Raw genomic sequence first — 24524 nt, 5'->3', positions numbered from 1 at the left:
AAGTAACAAATTAGGGAAAAAAACTAGATGAACCAAAAATAAAAACGAAATAGATGAAACACAACCAAAAAATATATATATATATATATATATATATATATATATAAGCAAACCAAATGAAAAGTATAGAAAATGACAAAAAGCTAAAATCCTTTTAGTATGCTCGGGGAGAAAACAGTCTGACCTCACTAGTTTTCCTTCCTTAAATCTCTCCAACCAAACATCCAAAAAATCCATTTTCTCTCCACATTTCTCTCATTTCTTTTCCATCCTCCCTAAAATCCTTCCAACCAAACGGATCCTAAAGCCACGTATGATGTGGGTCAATATAAATTCAACCTAATTGAAATTCTAAAACGTTTTGTTTTGTTTTGGTTTTTTTTTTTTTTTAAATAAATTTGTTAAAAGTGTGCTAAATCACCATGAATGATCAATTTTTCATAACAATTCAAGACTTCAATTTTTTATAAACAAGTCTCCTACATTATACATAGCCATACGCTAAACAATCTCTCTCTTAGCACGAAAATTAACATTGGAAATTAGATTTTAGCTCTTCTCACATTACCCAAGGTAAATTATAAGTATTTTCTAAAATAATAATAAATTTTAATATTTTTGATCTGGATGTTGAGTGGCATTTTTTAAATACCAATTTTTTTTTTACTATTATTTTATTAACCACATTAGTATTTACCATGTTTTTTTTTTGGTAGAGGCATGAAAGTAAATTTAAACAAATTACATTTTTTTATCCCTCAACTTTTTTACTCCTAAACCAAACACCTTGAGAGAAAACTAAAAACTTTTCTATTATCTCTCTATTTTCTATGCTCTCAATTTTTCACTCTCTAACCGAACAAACCCTTAGTGGGCCTAATTGGCTTAGCCTAAGAGCTGGCCCTATCCAAGCAAACCGCAGATTTAATTTAATAATTGTTTCAATAAAACTAACGTTCAAACTAAAATTTGGGGTTTTGCTCTTGTAAGGCACCTCAAGCAATGGCCTAAGTGACTAAGCCAGAGCCAAAGCTTGCAATTTGGGACAACGGGTTCTATAGAATGAACAACTGAACAAGAAAGAGATCATAATCAAATTTTAAGTAACATAGACACAAGGCAACACCATTTCTTGAAAGAAACTTCTTTTTCATCATCAATAAATTTCCTATCCGATAGAGTGCTGAATCTGAGAAAGACCAACAGACAACATAGATTTAGTTTAGAATAACAATTTCTTCATTTAAAACCAACCAGAGAGTGCCGAACATTGTGATGAATACAAAAAGAGGCTCTTTCTCTTTCTCATTCTCATGACATCACTGAATTTGCATCAAAATTGCAAGATGCATAATAAAAATAATATCTATTGTTCAATGTTTTGGATAACAAACCATAATCAACAATAATAAACTTCCATGTAAAACAAGACTTGTTAGTCTTGCTAAAGAAAGGGTTCTTCTTACTAGTGGAGAGCTATCAAAATAATCATTGAAAGAAATTCTATTCTCTTAATAACAAACTAAAGGCATATGTAGTGCATGCTTGTTGTAAGTGCTTGCAAGGGCCAAAGGGTGTACCTTGGTTTTGAAGAACCTGGCCTGCTTTTTATTAGAAATTTAGTAGGTAGGGACAAAGTCAACTCAATCTACCAATTTAAATCCTCACGAGTTTTTCTTGTTCTTCTTCTTCTTCTTTCCTTCAATTTTTAGGGTAAGGTGAACCAGGCAATTAGAAAAATTAGCAGCTGATAAATTTGTCACATGACCTGGTAATAATAGCCAAATCCCCTAACTGCAACATTCCTGGCCTCAGAACATTTAAGAAATTATCTTGTAACTTGTACATCTGTATTAATTAATCTTAGCACAAAAATTCTTTAAAGATCACATTCAAGATAACAGTCTAAAAAAAGTATCTTTATGCCATGCACCTAGTAGTATTTGAACCATAACTGTGATGAAACCCAAATAGCATAAAGTAATGCTACAGCCACAAACTATTTTACAACATTTTTACAAAATGTTAATGTGGCCAACCTCTTATTGGTTTTCATCTAATCTGATCATTAATTTTTCTGGTCCACTTTGCTATAGACAAGCTAGAGAATGGATGATTACACATGAACCCTAGTGAAAAATATGAAAGTTCATCATGAGTGGGAGCTAATTGCCAACCAGTATCATTCTTGAACATTAGCATTTTATACGGGCAGCTCACTTGGCTCTTTCAAATATATGGTTGTAGAATAGTAGTATGTTACAACTTACAACTAAATGATTTCAAAAATGTCGTATTTTGTGCACAAAGTTCTCACTTCTAAGGGGTCTGAGAGAGATGATTGGTAATTCCGGCCTAATTATTTTTTGAAAGGCTAATTCTTGAGACTAAAGTATTTCAAGAAGCATATAATACAAAGTTCATTGAACTAGCTACCTATTGATTAGATTGATCTAAACTAGAAAAGGCATCTATTTAGTATTCTTTATATGTTACGATATTGATTACGCCAGTGAGATAATAAAGGAAGTGCATAATTAATAACCATAATACATGAACAACTTGTTGTTTTGTTCACATCTCCTTGTCCTTATTGTTGGGAATTCAACCCGAAATTCCCAGCCTGTGAGAAACAAAAATAGAGAAAAACACATGCCAAAAGAAAACAATCACACGCACAAGACAATATTTATGTGGTTCTGCAATTTGCCTACGTCCATGGAGTTACAAGGATTTCACTATTATTAGGGAAAAAAATACAAAGTGCGGCTACAGTGTTTCTCACTCTCAAAAACACGACAACCATAAACCCTAATCACAAAACTGCGTTTTTTACATCCTGTGCACAGGATACACAATGGGCTAAGCCTCAGAAAATCTCCCATTAAAAACTACGCAACATTATTCGGGTCAAGTTGGGTCATCAACTGGATCAAACAAAACTAGGCTCCACAAAGCCCAACACTTATTATAACTTCCATCCTTCATGTGGCATTTCACTAGCTGACTTTCACAACTTACCTACTTCTTGTTTACTTTTCTCCCTTTCTCTCTCAATCTAATTAGTTAAATACTAAATCTTGAAGAACAATTTAATAAAACCAACATGCTTTTTTTATATACTGGAAATCAACATGTTACTTGATATAAACCATAATACCATCTCTTAAGTCTTTAAGTCTTAATCCCCAACAAGCTTCATTAATCCTTCTCTCCTACAAATTCTCTAAAACTGAGTTGTCTATACTTTTTGAAAGCTTGAATTTGTGTGAAAACACAAAAGCTGTTTAGACCCCAAAATTAAAATTATGGCTCAATGGATTTTACTATAACTTAAACTAAGTGCGGAATATAGTAAATGCGAGTGGATAAACAAAATAACTACTCTAAGTCATATTCATCAAATCACAACAGTAAAATGAAAGCTAAAAAAGTAGGGAAGAAGAATGCAAACACAAGATAACACGCCGATGTGTTATCGAAGAGGAAACCGACGAACTCAGCGAATAACCTCTCCGCCTCCCTCCAAGCGGTAAATCGATCCACTAGAGAATAAATTGGAGTGCACGAATAACAAAAGACCCTCTAAGCCTAATCTACCCCATGTACTCGAGCCCTCCAAACTCCTACTACCAACTGGCTTAACGAAGCCTTGTCTTCTCTAGCTCCCCGGATCATGCAATTCAACCCAATTGCATCCACCAAACAAATGACTTCTTCCAATGCTTTCCAACAACACCAAAACCTCATTTCACACTTAGGATGGGTGTGGTAAGTGTTTAGGCTATCAACCTCTCAAGGATTTGGAAATGGACAAGTAGGAGTTGAGGAAAACCACAATGGATTGTGTAGAAGATTGTGGGTATGACAATCTCTCACTCTCAAGGGTAATGGCTAGGGTTTTTTCACTGAAAAGCACTCCTCTCAATATGTGGGTAATGTGGGCATATATAGTGTGGGTAGAGACTTGGTACTTGGTGTATCAGATATGTCAAATTGGCAAAACAGAATGTTTCGCTGGTATCTCACGGGAAGGCCTTACCCGCGAGACACTCTCGAAAATCAGCTGTCACCATCGGTCATGACTCTTCGCATTCCAGTCATGTGTTGCGCACATGCTTCACTTCGTGGGAAGACTTCTCACGAGCTACCCATGAAAACTTCTTTGATCTTCAATAAGTCTTGAGTCTTCACACTCTCTCTCACACACAATCCTTACAATGAAATCCCACATAAAATACAGGGTACAAAAAATTGAAAAAAATTACAATCAAATTTGGCACGGAATTAAAGCCAACACAAATTAGTTGTAAATCACAACTTTACACTTTTCAAAACAAAATGACAAACAATCGTACGAGTTCTTCAAACTTCGTATGGTGGGTTCGTGGTGATATTGAGCTTAACAACATGCAATCTCCTGGACCATCTTCAGTTTATAGTGAGTCTTCTACCAAAAGTGATACGGTGATAACATTGCCAGTTATAGGCACTATGACACCAATGACACCAAGGACACCAACAATTAGAGCCAAGATTCCTGAAATCTTAGGTGGGTTATCACCCATAATTCAATATAAGATAGAGAATGCATCACCAGAGACAGCTAGGCATGTTGCACTGAGGATGTACAAGAGCTTGAAAAGACATGGGTTGCAAGTTGAGGCTGGCAAGGCAGTGGAAATAGAGAGTACTGAGATTGAAGAGATAAAAGAAGAGGAAGTTGATGGGGTTGACAAGAAGAGTGAGGAGCTCTTGGGAATGGAGTACATGCTGAGGGATGGTTTTGTTAGTTATCTACATGATACGGCAAGAATCACACCTCCAATACCTCAGTAGGTAGTTTAACTACTATTATGTCTCTAGGGGAGCAAAACTAAGTTACTTTTACCATTTTTTTTCCCAACTTACGCAAGTGTCAAGTTATGATTTGAGTAAAATCACTTTTATATGAACTCTCATTGTGAATACTATTTTTATTATAACCAACAAGTCATGTCATTATCAATCCATATAAAAAAAGAGTCACGAAAAGTTTTGTATGCTGCCCCACTGCACTTTTTGGCACTATTCATGGGCCTTACTGTACTATTTCAACTAACTTTTATCTTTATCTACAATACTTTCAGCAATAAATTTTCAGTCTCAGTAAAATAAGCGGTATCTAAATAGACCCTTAGTTTAACTTTTTTATTGGCTAGGACAAAGATCTTTCTAGCAATGCAATCACATCCCCTTTCAGATAAAATATTAGTACATCTTTTTTAAGAGGTCCAACAAAATTAATTACAAGGATTTAGGAAAAAAGTAAAAAGTTGACTTTGTTAAGAGATGTTCAATTCCATTATCCATATATTCAAATCCTAACAGCTTTTGTACGACTGTGACTTCTCAAAAGGTTCATTACATGTGTTAGTTTGATCTATTTGTTGAATTATTTTATTTTATTTTTCATTTTTCTTGGTCCATATCTCTTGCTTTGGGTGTGTGTGTATTTTTTTTTTCAAAAACAAAAAAAAGCGTTTTAATGTAGTATTTATTTGAGTTTAAGAAACCAAAAAAAAAAAAAAAAAAGATTATCAAAAGATGAAATAACATGGGTCAGTAAATAATAAATAAATAAAAAGAAGAAGTAGAAAAAAAAAATAACATGGATCAATTACGCAACTACTTGGATTAGCTTTTTTTTCCATGAACTTATTTACTTAAGTATAGCTCAACAAATTAACTTTTCAAAAAAGGTTAATCAAAATGCGCACATAAAGTGTAGCCTTTGGATGAAATAAAATAGTGAAATGTAGTGACATAAACAACCCAATTATTTGAAGGATTTTCGAGACCGGAGAGTTAGCTATGGATTCAAGATCCACCGAATACCTGTGTAATTTACAATATGAAAAAAAAAAATGAAAATTTTCAAAGCTGGAAAATCAGATCAGTTTAATTGAATTGAATTGGACTGAATTACACTTGTTTTGATATATTAGCTAAGAAAGAGCTAAATAATTTATGTCACTGAATAATAAGGAAGGTGATTATGACTGCCTATGTGACTAAGTCACCACATAGGTTTATATCATATTTTACTTTGACTAAGGCAAACGCAGAATTTTAAATGTTGAATTATTTTCATTAAGTTGGTTGACTATCTCAAAAAATACTTTTGCCTAATATTAACATGAAGTAATTCCCAGCATATAATAAGAAATTCTTGTTTTGACTTGTCCTGGCCGGAGCAATTTTGTTTTAGTTTCTGATTGAGATAGTTCCTATGTCATACATTGTGTTTTAACTTTGTTTGCATTTGATTATGGATTAAACTAAAGTTTAGTGACACTGATATTAACATTGACCATTATTCTGCTGATTAGCTATCATTGTCATGGGCTTACAAGATTTATAAACCTGGTCCGGCAGAAAGACTAGATACATAAAAATGTATGATGTATGATACCCCTATTATTTAAAAAGACACAGGATACACTATACCTTGAGAGTTTTTTTTTTTTTTAAATAAGTAAACTATATTAAGGGTGAGGACAAGAGCAACAGAGAAGACTGTCTGATAGATTAGGCAGAACATGGTTGGACTGCTAATATATATATATATATTGATAGTTTTTCTTTTTTAAAGGAGAAGGGATAAGTCAATAGTTGGAATACACTCTTGAGAGTTTAGATGGGATTTTCTAAAAAGAAAAAGGAAGAAATGTTATAATGATAATATACACTAATCCTCTTGTTATTGTGGTCTCTAATGACTGATGAGTAATTATTACATACTTTCAGAATAAAGCTAACACGATATTCCACACCAATAAAAATAAATCACTTAATACTAAAATATGACATAAACTAAAAGAATCATGTGAAAAAGGTCAAATTTCATATTAGGTGGCTTGCTTTTATTTGTGCATAGTGCCATATCAACTATACTCTAGGGATATCTTTCTTTCTTTTTTTGGTCTAAAACATGACATAAACTAGAGGAGTCATATGAAAATGTCAAATTTTATATTAGGTGCCTTGCTTTTATTTGTGCATGGTCTCATATCAACTATACTCTAGGTTTTCCTAAAAATAAATAAAAAACTATACTCTAGGGATATCTTTTTCTTTTTCTTTTTTTGTCTATGGAATATATCAATGGTCCTCAAATGCATAACATAATTAGGAAACCAAACATGATAATCTCATTAAATTCCTAAAAAAGGTAAGAATCTTGTTCAGATTCTGTAAACCAAACACCCCAAAGTGATTTTAGTTGAAAGATCATATATTTGAAACTCATCCAACATATGATTTTTGTGAAGTTTAGGTTCTTTTATCATTTAATTGCTAGCAGAGATTAGATTTGACAGCCCATATGCTATAATTCAAGAAGCCAATGCCGAGGAGAACGTATGTTATATGTCATATATATGCATCTTTCTTCTCACTGGGTGACAATTATAGTATCCACACACTGTAAGAGGAAGCATGCAAATAGTGATGCATGAGATAATTACTAATGCTGAGACTTTGTCTGTATTGTACGCTATGCTATTCCTTGGTGCCAATAAACCCTAAACCTGATACATCTAAGGCCCAGTTATCATGTAACTTCAATGAATTGGAATATTTTGCAGGTAGTCCGCTTTTCAGACATAAAGTACAGACGGAAGTTTGAGATATCCAACAATGGCTATGAAACATTTGGAAACAAACTGGTGGGTTGTTTTGTTGGGCCCCTAAAGACTCTTCTTCAGAGAAAGAACTCAACATGGTTGCCAATTCTGAAGGGGCTGGATGGGTATATCATGCCTAGATCCATGACCCTCCTACTAGGGCCTCCAGGTAGCAACATAAATGCAGTCTAAAATTTAATAATTAAGATCTATTGGCCAGAGCATATATTACTCCTAAGTACAAATAAAAAGAATTGGAACTAAAGCTATATACTGAGCAGGACACTAATTTGTAAAATGTTGAGATCAATTGCAAGTTGTGCTCAAGAACTTAATAAAGGATGAAGCCATGTGAGATGAAATTCTTATGCACTTAATGAGAGAAAAAAGTGAGAAATCCTCTTTGTGGGGCCAAATAATCTTACGGCCCAGCCCACTTCATCCCTGGGCCGAAGGCCTGAGCCGAGGAGGCACCTCAGTCCGAGGACGACCCCATCATCGGGCGTCCGAGAACTTGAGGGACAAGCTCGTAACAATCAGTCACCTCCACATTAAATGTGTCTGACTACCGCCCTGGCCGCATTAATGAGATAGGACCCAGCGCCAGCATCGCCTTGGTTGTCGCGACTCCCAAAGAGACTGAGAAGGCGGCTGATGGGACAAGCGCCCGAGCAATGTCCAGATCGCTCAACAAGTGTATGGCTAGGATTGGTTGGGTAAATAGTATATAATGTAAAGGAATCCCTCCAGAGAAAGAGGGGGGGGGGGACGGGGCGAAAACGAAAAAGAAGAAGAAAAAGAGAGAGAAAAGGGGAGAAAAGCCTCCTCGGCCCCATGGCCGAAGAGCATCCCCCAGTTGTAAATTGTTCTAAGTCTTTCATTAAATAAAAAAGAACGGAGTTCACGCTTTGTGAATGCCGGCCAGCGCCTAGACTTTCGACCCACTCTCTACAAATTCGTTGTTCAGGGTTCGTTGGGCTTTTGACCCATACCCTTTGGGCTTGGGCAACCAAAAACCTAGACCCTACACTCTTTATTAAGTGCCCAGATTAAAATTTAAGCTTTAAATTAGTCTTTCTCAATGAAAAAACAAGTTGCACCAGTAATGTCAAAAAGAAAATTATGCTCTCATCTCTTAGGAATTACACGAAGTTAGCAGCACTATATTAGAGAAAGAAATCCTTACAACCTAAAACTCTTTGAAACTGCATCCTGAAACTTTCTATCTACAAACAAGTAGCCCTATAAATTAAGATTTATTTTCATATGTGTGTATTTTATATGCGTTCATATTCATAATTTCCATTAGGCTTATTCCAAAATGCCAAAAAAAGATTACTTGTATAGTAATTGAATTCTAAGATTTCACAATTGGACTATTTGATATAATTTCTAACGCATATTTTCTTGACTTTTTTATGCTACAATAAATACATCTTTCTTCATTCACCTGCAGTACAATAGCCCTTATATGATTAGACATTTCACTGCTCCTGAACTTATCCATTAATTAAATCTTACAGGCAGTGGCAAAAGTACTCTCCTAGAAATTCTGGCAGGGAGAGCCAGGGGAAATAAGAACTCAATAGTGGAAGGTGCAGTCATGTACAACAACAAATATGCCTCTGACATTCGTCTCAGTAGACTCATTGCATGTATTAGCAACCAGCTTAATATGTAAGCACACAATGACAAAATTTTGGAACATGTATACATTTATCATACCAAATTTTGGAACATGTATTCAAACATCAGTATTAATCAAAATTTAATTAAATCGGACAAATTAAATAACTTATCAGAGCAAACATGAGTGAACACACAAAGTAGTCATTTGACTTCATAGTTTTCAAATAAGCATCATCTGACATGTAAATGTATTAACATAGATCCATACTTATGTGCACACAAATTTACTAAATACACAATAATCAATTAAAGATTACTTGTTGGCATATTCACTTTCTCTTGTAAAATTGCAGACACGTCCCATTTTTAATAGTTCGAGAGACACTCAAGTTTGCTAGGGACTGCACTCTGGGGCTTCGGCCAGAGAACTTCACTCCTTAGATGAGAAAGTTCTTTGCCCATGCACTAGTAAAGGGACAGAATCCATTTTTGGAATATGTGTTAGAAATCTTAAGTTTGAAACATATAGAAAACAAGCTCACTGGAGAGGCAATATTCAATGCTGATCGCCAAAAGCTCACTACGGCTGAGTTAGCACTTGGAACATATTCTGTTATAATTTATGACCAACCATTTTCTGGGTGTGATCTAGCAGCTACGTATGACCTAGTTGACACCATAAGAACTATTAGCAGGATTCAGCAATCTTCAGCAATCATGTCACTGACACAACTCTCTCAGGAAGTGTTCGATCTTTTCGATAGAATCATACTTCCCACTGATGGACATGTTTTGTTCCAAGGCCCCCGTCAAGATGCCATTCCTTACTTTGCCAAACTTGGGTTAGTATACAGTAACATGGTAGTAGTCACAGCCAAAACAACCAAGCTAATATCTGCATACGCTTCTTTATAAGTAACCATGTTCAACATAACATTAGAAAGCAGTAACACTTGTTAATTATTCAGGTACATAAAACCATCATACGTGGAGTCCAGTGAGTTTCTTAAAGATATTGCAGCTGGAGACAGTTCTCAGTATATTGTACCCGGAGCAACACCATTAACACTGGAAGAGCTAGTAGAGTGCTACAGAGCATCAGATCACTACAAAGATATAATGAGAATTGTTAATGGAGATGATGTGAAGCACACCTACTGGAAAGTGAGCCTGGGATTGGGTTGTCCCTTAAAATGCCATCCAAATACCATAGCACAGTCAATGCACAGCCAAGAAGAGAGACAGGTAAAGAAATCGTTCCATGAGAATATCAATAAACTGTCAGAGTAAACTCTATATATGCAGCTGGAACTGAATCAAGAATTTAACTGAAGCAGCTTATTCCAACAATTAATGATTGCTAACATGATTTCAGAACTAGTGGTGTCCAAACTCTCTACCAAAGTAGGGCACTCAGGGGGGATTGAAAGCACTGGAAGAGTTCTAGTTGGGGATGTGATCACAGCAATATCTATGAACAATGAAGAAATGCAATACCTATCAGTGGGATCTCAAATAATTAAGCACAATCATGCCTCACATGCATATGCTATGTTGAAGCAGCCAAGAGGTCACACACGCCTCCAAGTTGAGCGATGTAAAGAACAGGTATATAAAAAGCTTTTCCTACCAACAAGAATGGAGTAATGAGATGATCAGCTTAATGGTTTTCAAATGTAATGAAAAATACTGACATTAAAACCACTGTGAGAAACAAAGGATATACTACATGATTTGTACTTACAGAGGTTATCTGTTATTTAGGAGGAGTATCAAGCTCAGTGGAAGCAGTTCCAAAGGCCCTTTGTACAAACATGGTTGCAATCAACCAAGACTTTGACTTCCAAAAGGCTTCATGCTATAATCAAATTAAGGCTATTCCAGGTTAATACTACCATATCTTCACAGCTTTCCCTGCTCATGAAGATCACAAAAATCATCTGACATGTCAAAATTTCAAGTTATTGAATATCTAGAAAAGCCACGTCTACAGAACCAACATGGAAGGAAAACCCTGATCTTTATTTCATTAATTATCCCATACTTAGTTAAAAATAAATAAATAAATAAAAAGAATCCCACCAATCTTCCTTGAACCATGGTGTTTGGTGGCATGAGTTGTTGGAATTGCTGCCACCAAGGTCAAATGTTACACATTTGGTACAGAGAAAAGAGAAACAAAGAATGGTAAAAACTAACCCATTTTTAAACTTTGCAGGCAATTGTGCTGGGAATATTTGCAGGAACACTGTTTTACAAACTTGGGGGTCAATATGACCAACAGCAAATGAATTCCGTAAGGGCCCTTGGGTTTGCATCCACCATGAGTATTATGCTCCTAAATCTTGTACAGCTTCCTCTCTACATGCTCCAAAGGCCAATATTTTACAAGCACAAGGCCCAGAGATTCTTCAGAACTTTCATCATATATCACAGCTCATTCCATAGTCAATCTCCCACAGACTCTCATAGAAGTAATATTCTCAATGACTTTTCCCTATTGAAATATCTATAGCTTTCAAATAACTCAGACAGATAATAATTCTTGCAGGCACTCACATTTACTCTGTGTGTTTATTTTCTAGTAGGGCCATCAATGGCAGGAAATAGGGCACCATTCTTTGAGTATCTAATGCTCTTATTCTTAGTAGCATACTTTGGCTCATCAGTATTCTTCTTTATCAGTGCTATCTCTTCAATTCAAGAAGTTGGGAATGCTATAGCAGGTACTTCTGCTTCTTTGACAACAGTTTTCCTAACTTACAATGATGACTTCCACAAGTTATTATTAGGACCTTAATGGAAATGAAAGAAATTGAAATAAGTCCCATCCTGCAACAAGGTGGTTTTTGCTATCCAAAAGCATCAACACTGCATTGTTTGGATTTTGAATCTCCAAAATTGAACACTAATGGAAGGACCTGATGTCCCACAGCATGAGCATGTTCACTGCAGAATTTCTTAAACCAATTGCATAAATACATAGATTGCAAACAATGATGCATCCTTAAAATTCTTTTAGAAAATTCTCAAAATTGCCATGCTCCTGGGAAAAAAATGTATTATCATAATCACCTCATCAATCTCATATATACATAAAACAGTCAGCATTTCAAAGTTCTTTTTGAGTGAATGCTGCTTGAGATAGCACTACTTTTACATCAGGTATGAAACCCACTGTGTAATTTCATGTACTTCGTGCAGGTCTACTTGTCTCGGATACACAGAGCCCTGCTCAAAGTACCTTGGTGAACTTCCTTTCTGTGACCAATTCCCATCAATGACAGTTGGAAAAGCCTACATGGTCTTTTATGAGCTTTCACAGTATGCTAAGATACCATGGCTTCCTTATGTTATTCTCCTGGGATGGATAGGAATTGCCAACTTGTTAACAGTGTTGGGGCTAAAGAAGATAGAGTTCGTGGGGATGAGTCAGTCTCTGCCCCGTCTCAAAAAGACCCCTATAATAAGAAAGTATGAGGAAGACAGAGAGAAAGAATTTCAGTCATACAACAGCAATAGCCAACATTTAATTTCACAACAAGGAATGAAGGACAATGGCAGAGTTGAGAAATGGATTGAGGAGTTTCGAATTGACCTGGAGAGGCACGGGTTAGGCATTCTAGTGAAGCAGGCAACTCTACTCTTCGAGGATTTATCATTCACAAGGTTTGTTCCCTACTCCTAACCCAACCTTAGGTGTCCCAATCTCCAAATTGTACCCAAAAAATAATTATATAATTACCTGTCACAATTCCCTAAAACAAATTTTCTGCAACAAGAAATAATAAAAGTAATAACAATAGCCTGCCAAACAAAAAAATTGGGGGAAAATTCCCAGTTGATCTTTATAAAATTAAAGGGTTGATCCCCATGAGATATTTTTTCACACTTAAGTGGTGCATCAAGTATGAAGAGGGAGCTAAAGAAGGCACAGCAGTTTTCAACAATATAACAGGCTATGCAAGACCCCACACCATGCTAGCCTTGTTAGGTGGTAATCAAACAAGTAAGGTCACACTCCTCAAATGCCTGGCTGGAAGGATACCAGTAAGGGGCAACCTCAGTGGCAACCTCTAGGCAAATGGTTTGGGGATAGGCACTACCTTCTCCAGACTAATAGGCTATGTTGAGAAGCTTGATGCTCACCAGCCTTACCTCTCCCTCCGTGAATCCCTTCAATTCAGTGCTGCACTCCGTCTTGGCCAAGAGATTAGTGGCACAAGCCGCTGCATTCATTTTGAGTTGGTTCTCAACCAACTTGGTCTACTGCCCTACTCCAATGAACTTGTAGGTCATCTTCGCAATGCCACTGGAAAGACATTTGAAATAGCCAAAAAGATAACCATTACAGTTGAGCTGGCTGCCAACCCAAGTATTCTCCTTCTTGACGAACCAATTTTTGGTTCTGATACTAATGGAACCTTGGCCATCCTCAACATTCTCTCTCAGGTGTCAAATTCAGGTCAGGTCATTATTTCTACTCTAACACACCCTAATGCATGCACACTATCATTCTTTGACCTAGCACTCATTCTAACACGAGAGGGAAATCAAGCATACTTTGGCCCAGTAGGATCTAACTGCAATGACTTGCTACATTATTTCACATCAATCCCAAAGGCCCCCCATTATTCCAGAAGAGATAGTCCAGTTAGGTTTATCATGGGAGCTCTTGGCATAGGAACCAAAAGAGGGACACTCCTTCCCTAAATTTTTCACAAATCTACCAAGCCAGCTCTCTATGTGAGATGAATAACAAAGAAATTTGCAATATAAAGAAGTCGATCAAGGACATAAGAAGAAATTATCTATCTTCTACTTATCCAGCTCCATATTCACGGCAAGCCATTTTGGTAATACTAAGAACACAAAGATTCTTATGGAGGAATGTTCAATTTACATATGCTAGACTTACCAGGTGTGTGATGATTGGTCTCCTTATGGGCTCCCTCTACTTTCAGATCGAATACAAGGACATATATGGTGCTACATCACGTACACTATATATATACACGCAAGTTATACTCATAGGAGTGATCTCAGCAAACAATGTCATTCCCCAGATTGGCACAGACAGGTTGGTCTATTTCCGAGAGAAAAGGGCTGGAATGTATCTTCCAGTATTTTATCCAATATCATGGGCAGTGGGCGAGATTCCTTACTTTCTCATGGCAACACTTGCAGTTGTAGGAATTGGGAATGGGATGGCAGGTATTGGGACACAATCCCCTTCAGAATTCATCAAGTACTGGACAGTGCTCTTCCTGTTTACACTATGCCTAATTTATTTTGGAATTATGATCAATTTCCTAGCACCAGTGCCAACACTAGCTGCATTTGCCGTGTCAATTGTGACATCAGTGTGGGTGTCAGCTTCAGGTGTGGTTGTTCTGTTATCTGACATAAAGTTTTACAGATGGATGTATTGGAGTAACCCATTCCAGTATGCAATGAATGTGATGACCTCAATCAGTTTCTACTGTAATACAGAGGGGTGTGGATCACAGTGCAATTATCCACGATTGCAAGATGGTTCTTATGTGTGGGATAGGTTGGAAACTTTAAGAAGCTTGAGCCATGAGAGGATAGATTTGGACATAGTCATTTTGTCTGCAATGTGCTTGCTGTTTGCCAGCCTTGCCTCTGTCTTCTTTGTTGTGCTGAGACACAATTCACCACCTCTCATATAAAGTTATGGATGTCAAGAAGCAAAGATGGGAAGTGTTTGAGGAGCAAGGCAAAACAAGCAAACAGCACAAAGAAGCATATATAGGGTAAATCTGAACTAGATTAAATCAAAAGGACTCCAGACTATAAAAAATGCACTACAATTATAATCAAAGCAACGTGAATTATCACACTGAAGACATCCCTCCTACTTGTACCTATAAGTTGGGCACTGCGATGTATTCATGTACAACTTTACACTTTTTTCCTTTCCAACTTATTGTATTTCTTAGCATTGCAAAATATTCAAAATGCAGATTCCAGAAAGACTTTATTTTCAAAGGTGTTAAAGTAGCCTAAAACAAGTCAGAGGCAACCACTGGATTCAAAAAGTTTATATAAAGCAAACAAGCAACAGTGACATGCTGATTGAAGGAGCATTGATGCAGGACAAAACCAAAACAATGCAACAACAAAATTGAAGAATATAAACTAAAGGATAGGTAACCTAGGAGTCAACACATAGGCTTGCTTGGACTTAGATTCAGCACCAAGCAAGAGAGAACCTCTAAGAGTCAACGCTTGGTTGGGTGGAGTAGGCACCAGATCATTGGAAGAATTTCAAGAGAATTTTTTACCAATCAAGCTATAAACTGTCTCCATAGAAGTATAATATTATGCTTATATAAACTACTAGGACAAAAGCCTAATTCTAATTTTAAATGACTTGGGAAATCCCCATCATTGAATTACAAAACTACCCTTGAATCTAGGAAATTAAAAATTATACTAATAAAATTAATTAAGTACTAAGGCCTAAAATAAAATACATTTGACCAATAAAAATACAATTGATTTCCAAAAGGAAATAAAAGTAAATTAAAATAAAATTTTTGTCCTTTCTTTTTCCTTAATAGAGGAAAAATGAGCAACATGTTCCACTCAACAACATACAGAAGCTGCATGAACCTATATCCACACATATCTCAATTTACATTGTAACCATATCAAGTATGTTGAGGAAAGGTAATAGGAAATATAGAAGGAACTCTATTACTGGCACCACACAAAAAAGTGACTAAATGAAGTAGCAGACCTATCCCCAATCCACAGAGAGAAGAGAAGGATAACCACCCTCTGGAGGAGGCTTTAGAGATGGAGGTAAATTGCCCCATGGCATTCCCATATTATCTCGTACTACATCCCCTGTGAATCACAATGATGAAACAGAAGCATTTGGAGTAAAAGTAGTCTGAAACTTAGAAAATAAAGCTACAAAAATAAATATAAAAATGCCTATGACAGATAACAGAATATAAGCTGATGAACACATGATACATTTACTAAAAAAGGAATAAAGAAATTAAGCCCCATTCCTTCAAGATTGAACAGCAGTAAGCCTTATGCATAGTTTGTATACCACATTAAGTCTAACAATAACATAAGAAAAAAATAATAATCCAAAAACTATAACAAATGCAACCATTGACAAACAAATGCTCAAGTCTAAGCAAACATACAATGTATCCTTACCTGAAAAACTGCCTCCAACCGACTGATTTCCAGGGATAATTGGTGACTGACTGTTATCCACAAAGCCTGTCACTGATGTTTTATAAAGTTAGTTATCTAATAGTATCATTGTTAACAGTTATCTAACATATATGTCATTATTAACCCAGATACAGTTTTGAATATTTCCACACCCCATTTCTTTTTTTCTTTTTTTATAGTAATAAGAGCTTTATAACAAATTTAAGATAGAGTATTAATCAGATTTATTTAAATTCATAAGATAAATAGAAAATTAAAAAGAAAAATAGCCTGAAAAATAAGTAAAAAGAATTAAAGAGAATAATATATATTAGGGACATAATTTACCTGATATGCCTTGAGTATTAACATTTGCTAAGTTGTTCTTGGGATGAACATATTTGCAAGAATCTCCGTACTGGCAAAACCCCTTTACTCCCATCATGCCAAAAAAAAAACATGTTAATTTAAGGCCAAATCATTTCTATTCTGAAAGCTATATAGCCAATGCAAAAGCTGCACCCAACTTTTCATTATCAACTAATATTACTTGGGTAATCAAAGAAAACCGAATTAAAATTCCCAAACCAAACGCAAACATAAACTCCCTCCTACCGATTACTCAGTATGTAATAAAATTACTTCAGTACTCAAAGACAACAAGCTCAAATTTCCACAACAAAAGCCAAGTTAAACTCTACCTCCAACCCATTTTGCACTTAGAAATAAACTTAAACTTTTTTTATACATCTTATGTGAGGGGATTCAAACCCTAGACATTTCCTTTAGAAACACCAAGAAGTGCTAGTCCAGTTAGGTTTATCATGGGAGCTATTGGCATAGGAACCAAAAAGAGGGACACTCCTTCCCTAAATTTTTCACAAATCTACCAAGCCAGCTCTCTATGTGAGATGAATAACAAAGAAATTTGCAATATAAAGAAGTCGATCAAGAACATAAGAAGAAATTATCTATCTTCTACTTATCCAACTCCATAGTCACGGCAAGCCATTTTGGTAACACTAAGAACACAAAGATTCTTATGGAGGAATGTTCAATACTCATATGCTAGACATACCGGGTGTGTGATGATTGGTCTCCTGATGGGTTCCCTCTACTTTCAGATTGAATACAAGGACATATATGGTGCTACATCATGTACACTATATATATACATGCAAGTTATACTCATAGGAGTGATCTCAGCAAACAATGTCATACCCCAGATTAGCACAGACAGGTTGGTCTATTTCTGAGAGAAAAGGGCTGGAATGTATCTTCCAGTATTTTATCCGATATCATGGGCAATGAGCGAGATTCCTTACTTTCTCATGGCAACACTTGTAGTTGTAGGAATTGGGAATGGGATGGCAGGTATTGGGACACAATCCCCTTTAGAATTCATCAAGTACTAGACAGTGCTCTTCCTGTTTACACTATGCCTAACTTATTTTGGAATGATGATCACTTTCCTAGCACCAGTGCCAACACTAGCTGCATTTGCCGTGTCAATTGTGACATCACTATGGGTGTCAGCTTCAGGTGTGGTTGTTCTGTTATCTGACATAAAGTTTTACAGATGGATGTATTGGAGTAACCCATTCCAGTTTGCAATGAATGTGATGACCTCAATCAGTTTCTACTGTAATACAGAGGGGGTTGGATCACAGTGCAATTGTCCACAATTGCAAGATGGTTCTTATGTGTGGGATAGTTTGGAAACTTTAAGAAGCTTGAGCCATGAGAGGATAGATTTGGACATACTCATTTTGTCTGCGATGTGCTTGCTGTTTGCCAGCCTTGCCTCTGTCTTCTTCGTTGTGCTGAGACACAATTCACCCCCTCCCATATAGAGTTATGGGCGTCAAGAAGCAAAGATGGGAAGTGCTTAAGGAGGCAAAACAAGCAAACAGCACAAAGAAGCATATATAGGGTAAATCTGAACTAGATTAAATCAAAAGGACTCCAGACTATAAAAAATGCATTCAGCTACAATTATAATAAAAGCAACGTGAATTATCACACTGATGACTTCCCTTTTACTTGTACCTATAAGTTGGGCACTGTGATGTGGGTCCGTTTGGATACAGCTGAAAACTGAAAACTGAAACTGAAAACTGAAAAACACTGTAGCAAAATAATTTTTAAATGTATGAATAGTATCGTGGGACCCATTTTTAATGAAAAAGTTGCTGAAAAGTGAAATTTGTGGGTCCGTGAACAGTAAAATTTGTGCTGAAAAATCAACTATTGCGGCTACTGTTCATTGAAAAGTAGCCGCTACAGTGATGCTACAGTAAAAAAGAGCTGGAATCGCGTAAAAAAAAAAAAAAAAGGCTGAAAAACGCAGACGTCAAACGTAAACGTGCCAGCCAAACGTTCTCATAAAGCAAACAAGCAACAAGTGACATGCTGATTGAAGGAGCATTGATGCAGGACAAAACCAAAATGATGCAACAACAAAATTGAAGAATATAAACTAAAGCATAGGTAACCTAGGAGTCAAGAGAATTTCAAGAGAATTTTTTACCAATCAAGCTATAAACTGTCTCCGTAGAAGTACAATCTTATGCTTATATAAACTACTAGGACAAAACCCTAATTTTAATTTTAATTGACTTGGGAAATCCCCATCAATGAATTACAAAACTACCCTTGACTCTAGGAAATTAAGAATTATACTAATAAAATTAATTAAGTACTAAGACCTAAAATAAAATCCATTTGACCAATAAAAATACAATTGATTTCCAAAAGGAAATAAAAGTAAATTAAAATAAAATTTTTGTTACACCTCCCACATCAAAAGCACTTCCTTTCTTTTTCCTTGATAGAGGAAAAATGAGCAACATGTTCCACTCAACTATCACATACAGAAGCTGCATGAACCTTTATCCACACATATCTCAATTTACATTGTAACCATATCAAGTATGTTGAGGAAAGGTGATAGGAAATATAGAAGGAACTCTATTACTGGCACCACAACAAAAGGTGACTAAATGAAGTAGCAGACCTATCCCCAATCCACAGAGGGAAGACAAGGATATCCACCCTCTGGAGGAGGCTTTAGAGATGGAGGTAAATTGCCCCATGACATTCCCATATTATCTCGTACTAAATCCCCTGTGAATCACAATGATGAAACATAAGCATTTGGAGTAAAAGTAGTCTGAAACGTAGAAAATAAAGCTACATAAATAAATATAAAAATGTCTATGACAGATGACAGAATATAAGCTGATGACCACATGCTACATTTACTAAAAAAGGAATAAAGAAACTAAGCCCCATTCCTTCAAGATTGAACAGCAGTAAGCCTTATGCATTGTTTGTATACCACATTAAGTCTAACAATAACATGAGAAAAAAATAAGAATCCAAAAACTATAACAAATGCAACCATTGACAATCAAACGCTCAAGTCTAAGCAAACATACAATGTATCCTTACCTGAAAAACTGCCTCCAACCAACTGATTTCTAGGGATAATTGGTGACTGATTGTTATCCACAAAGCCTGTCACTGATGTTTGATAAAGTTAGTTATCTAATAGTATCATTGTTAACAGTTATCTAACATATATGTCATTATTAACCCAGATACCGTTTTGAATATTTCCGCACCCCATTTTTTTTTTTTCTTTTTTTATAGAAATAAGAGCTTTATAACAAATTTAATATACAGTATTAATCAGATTTATTTAATTCATAAGATAAATAGAAAATTAAAAAGAAAAATAGCCTGAAAAATAAGTAAAAAGAATTAAAGAGAATAATATATATTAGGGACATAATTTACCTAATATGCCTTGAGTATTAACATTTGCTAAGTTGTTCTTGGGATGAACATATTTGCAAGAATCTCCGTACTGGCAAAACCCCTTTACTCCCATCATGCCAAAAAAAATATATATGTTAATTCAAGGCCAAATCATATCTATTCCAAAAGCTATAAAGAAAATGCAAGATCTTCACCCAATTTTTCATTATCAACTAATATTACTTGGGTAATCAAAGAAAACCGAATTAAAATTCCCAAACCAAATGCAAACATAAACTCCCTCCTACCCATTACTCAGTATGTAATAAAATTACTTCAGTACTCAAAGACAACAAGCTCAAATTTCCACAACAAAAGCCAAGTTAAACTCTACCTCCAACCCATTTTGCACTTAGAAATAAACTTAAACTTTATACATCTTATGTGAGGGGATTCGAACCCTGGACATTACCTTTGGAAACACCAAGAAATGCTAGTCGACCTAAAGGTCATAAGGAAAAAATAAACTTGAACTTATTTAACCAGTAAAAAAAAATACAAAAGGCTAAAGTAAAATTTTCCTCCAATCCATTATTTATGACAATAAAAACTGTTGGATATATTTCAACAATTTACTTTGTGATGAAGCAAAAATAAATAACGTACAAGATTATATATAAGCAAAAACACAAAAGATTTAAAAGACAAAGGCAACAAATAAATATTATATATATAAGAAGAAATCTGCAAGATAATTGGAAAAAAACTCACAGACCAAATGTTTGAAGGATGATTGAAACAGATCAAGTCTTGTATTTGACACAATCTCCTTAAAGTAGATTTCGCCCCTCACACAATCTGTGGTGCTTTGAGACTCACGGACGTTTACCTTCCAAGATAAAATGATCAACAACACGGAAAAGAAGCACACAAGGTCCGTGTTCTGCGAGCTACTCTATGTCTCTTTCTCTCACTTTGACTCAAATGGATGCACAAAATATTTTCTCTCTGGGAGAGGTTTTTCAGAAGGTAGTTTTTATGAATGAGGGACTATGAATTTATATACGTTAGTGAACAGACACTATTCAAGAAAAAACTTATGTGCACAGACTGACTGACTCAAAAAATAAAATAATAAAATATTATTATTTGGACAAGAGGGCCCAATCCACATATGCCAAAGCCCAACCCAATGTCCAGCCCATGAGCATATAATCTCATATACTATCTCTTTCCTTTCCTACGTGGGATTCAAGATTTTCACCACTTTTAATAACATCTTCAAGTGAACATATTAAACATCAATTTCTTATTCACTCAATACTATTTTTCCAACAAAAACTACTTAAACAATTAGAGAAAGAGAAAAATCTATCTAAATTCTTCCTTCAACCCATTACCCATTACTCAATATCCAATGAAACTGAATTGGGTAAGTAAAGAAAACACAAAAGCTAATATAAATCATGTCTCCAACCCATTATCCAAAATACAATAAAACAACCTGGGTACTCAAAGAAAAAGCAAAAGATAATCTAAATTCTACCTTCAACCCAAAATCCAATGTCCAACAAAATGACTTGGAGCTAGTCTAAATCCAGTCTCCAGCTCCAAAATCTATCAAAATGACTTGACCACTTGGGTAATCAGAGAAAAATTGAAAGTTAATCCATCTTCTGCCTTCAACCCATTATTCTACATCCAATTAAACAAATTGGGTCATCAAAGAAAACCCAAAAGCTAATCCCTTTTAAAGATGAATGAACAGATTTTATTTTATCTCAAACAACATGTACAATGAATAGCAAGACACAATTTACACACAGCTAGAAGAAACTCAACCACTACAATCTACAATGACAGCAACTTACGCAAGAGGTAATCTAAATTGTGCCACCAACCCATGCAAGAAAACAACTTGAGTAATCAAAGAAAAAGCAAAAGCTAATCTAAATTCTGCCATAAAGCATAAACCCATTATCCCACAACACAACTTGGGTAATCAAAGCAAAAGGCTAATATGGATTCTGCCTTTAACCCATTATCCAATATCCAATATAAAAACTTGGTTAATCAAAGAAAAAACAAAAGCTAATCCAAATTCTGCCATAAACCCATTATCCAATATCCAATAAAACGACATGGGTAACCAAAGAAATTGCAATTTAAAGAGAGATTTTCAAAAAGTTACCGTCTTGGCAAAGCGGTTGCAGACCCCTTTGCCAAATCCTTCAGTGTAAGCCTGATTAGCATCTGCAATGAAAAAAGCAACTTGGTAAAAAAAAAAGTGAGAGAATCATAGAGATAGAGAGAGAAGAAGAAGAAGAAATAGAAGAGACCTTTGAATTGGAAGGAGTCGAACCAGAGAGCCTTGTTTCTAAGGTGTTGGAGACCTTGGAGATGGCGTTTCCGAACATATGGGGTGTCTTGGAATTCCTTGTCGCAGTAGTCGCAGTAGTACTTCCCCAACGGCATTGTCTCTCTCTCTCTCTCTCTACTCTCTGTGTGTGTCTCTTCGCCTATATTAGGAAGTGCGGCATGTCGTTTTGTTGCTGGACACTGAAAACGACAAACGTTTAAAACAATACCTTTTTCCTTTTTCTTTTTTTTCTTTTTTTGAAAGTGAGTTTTTTTTTTTTTTTTTTTTTTGAGAAAACAGTAAGAAAATTTTATTAATGATTTTTTTTTTTTTTTTTTTTTCTTTTTTTGAAAGTGAGTTTTTTTTTTTTTTTTGAGAAAACAGTAAGAAAATTTTATTAATAAAAATCAGATCAGAACACAACATCCAAATCATAAGGTAGATCTTCTACCCATACATCAGTATCTGTAGATAAAACTGCTTCTCTAACTAATTCATCAGCTAACTTATTTCCTTCCCTACAAATATGAAAAAACTGACAAGATTGTAAAGCATAGCCTAATCTCTGAGTATCATTAACCACATGTCCATACAAGGTATTGCAATGTCCCTGGGATTACAAAGCACAAATAACCCCCAGACAATCCCCTTCTATCTGAATATGAAAAAAAGACATTTCCTGAGCGAAAGTGACTACTCTATGGGCTGCCTGAGCTTCTGCCAATGCTACTGATTAAGTGAGAGCAATTTTCTGGCTAAGGGCTGCCATAACATATCCTCTATGATCTCAAACAACCACCCCAATGCCCGCACAGCCCAAATGATCAAAAAGAGCCACATCGAAATTTACCTTATAACAATTCTCTAGTGGAGGCAACCACCGTGCTACCAATCTCGAGCCTGGGTTACTGATATGTTTGTTAGCTTCCAAAAACTCCACAACCAAAGCTTTAGCTCTGTCACCAACTTCATGCAGTGGCCAAGTCCTTTGATTTTCCCTAAGTCAATTCTGTTGCTGCCACAAACTCCACACAATGGTGGAAAACAAAGCCACATGATAGCTCGAGCTGTTCTGCATCACGTCATCCAACAAGTTGAAGAAAATTCTATGCTTCCTTTGATACAGATTAGCAAAGGTGATATCTAACGTCCAAACCGATTGAGCATAGGGACAAAGCCAGAGACAATGTAATAAAGTTTCAGGTTGATCATCACACATCGCACAAGTATCATCCAACGAAATATGTTTGACCTTCAAATTTTGTTTAGTTAGCAGCAAATCCTTGGCAGCTTTCTAGACGAAATGACGAATTTTATTAGGGGTCTTGATCTTCCAAATGCCCTTCCAAACTCTCTTAGCTTTTGATGGAGAATATGAACTCGGGTTTTGATTAATCCCCTTAGCCGCCAACATGTGATACGCATTCCTTACACTGTAATTACCATCCGGAGTAAGTGGCCACAACAAAACATCATCCCTACCCCCTTCATGCACATAAATCCGTATGATCATCTCTACCTCCCATGGTAGAAAACACCTCTCCAACAAACCCGGATCCCACACTCTTGTATCTGGATAGAATAATTCATGCACTCTACTGATCTCTGCATCTTGCCATGGAGAAAAAATCTTGCTCTGTCCCAGTTCAGGCAGCCATCTATGATTCCATATATCAATAGACAGTCTGTTTCCCACCCTTCATATAGCACCTCTATTAATAACCTCACGGGCTAGTAAAATACTTCGCCATGCAAAGGAGCAATTTGGGTGGACCGAAGCATCCAAAATATTACCATGAGGGAAGTATTTAGCACTAAAAACTCGATATAGCAAAGTATCCTTATTGTGAAATAATCGCCAAACTTGTTTTGCCAACAAAGCATTATTAAATTTATGAATATCT

General features: G+C 35.8%; 1 protein-coding gene and 1 pseudogene across 1 annotated transcript; one reads left to right on the top strand and one right to left on the bottom strand.

The window, feature by feature from the left end:
• Positions 1 to 4341: 4341 nt before the first annotated feature.
• Positions 4342 to 14989, top strand: LOC112007015 (ABC transporter G family member 36-like; annotated as a pseudogene).
• A 754-nt stretch (positions 14990 to 15743) lies between these two features.
• LOC112007076 (zinc finger CCCH domain-containing protein 3) lies at positions 15744 to 22779 on the bottom strand. The gene is made up of 9 exons (XM_024039387.2): positions 22601 to 22779; positions 22453 to 22514; positions 20301 to 20382; positions 19953 to 20024; positions 19518 to 19625; positions 17968 to 18059; positions 16848 to 16929; positions 16500 to 16571; positions 15744 to 16172 (listed from the first exon to the last, which is right to left on the bottom strand). The coding sequence occupies exons 1-9, from the start codon at positions 22734 to 22736 to the stop codon at positions 16063 to 16065; spliced, it is 816 nt and encodes a 271-aa protein (XP_023895155.2). The 5' UTR covers positions 22737 to 22779; the 3' UTR covers positions 15744 to 16062.
• Positions 22780 to 24524: the final 1745 nt, after the last annotated feature.

The sequence above is a fragment of the Quercus suber genome, unplaced genomic scaffold, assembly GCF_002906115.3.
Source record: "Quercus suber isolate HL8 unplaced genomic scaffold, Cork oak 2.0 scaffold_203, whole genome shotgun sequence".
Taxonomy (NCBI): Eukaryota; Viridiplantae; Streptophyta; class Magnoliopsida; order Fagales; family Fagaceae; genus Quercus; species Quercus suber.
Note: the sequence above shows the minus strand (reverse complement) of the source record. Positions and strands in the feature narration are given on the sequence as shown.

What these genes read in the sequence shown, in the direction of transcription:
- LOC112007076 (XM_024039387.2), bottom strand. Translation starts at nt 22,736, where the DNA reads ATGCCGTTGGGGAAGTACTACTGCGACTACTGCGACAAGGAATTCCAA. An exon ending in GCAACCGCTTTGCCAAGACG is followed by an intron (nt 20,383 to 22,452) that starts GTAACTTTTTGA and finishes ATGGGAGTAAAG; the next exon opens with GGGTTTTGCCAGTACGGAGA. An exon ending in TTGGCACTGGTGCTAGGAAA is followed by an intron (nt 16,930 to 17,967) that starts GTGATCATCATT and finishes ATGGGAGTAAAG; the next exon opens with GGGTTTTGCCAGTACGGAGA.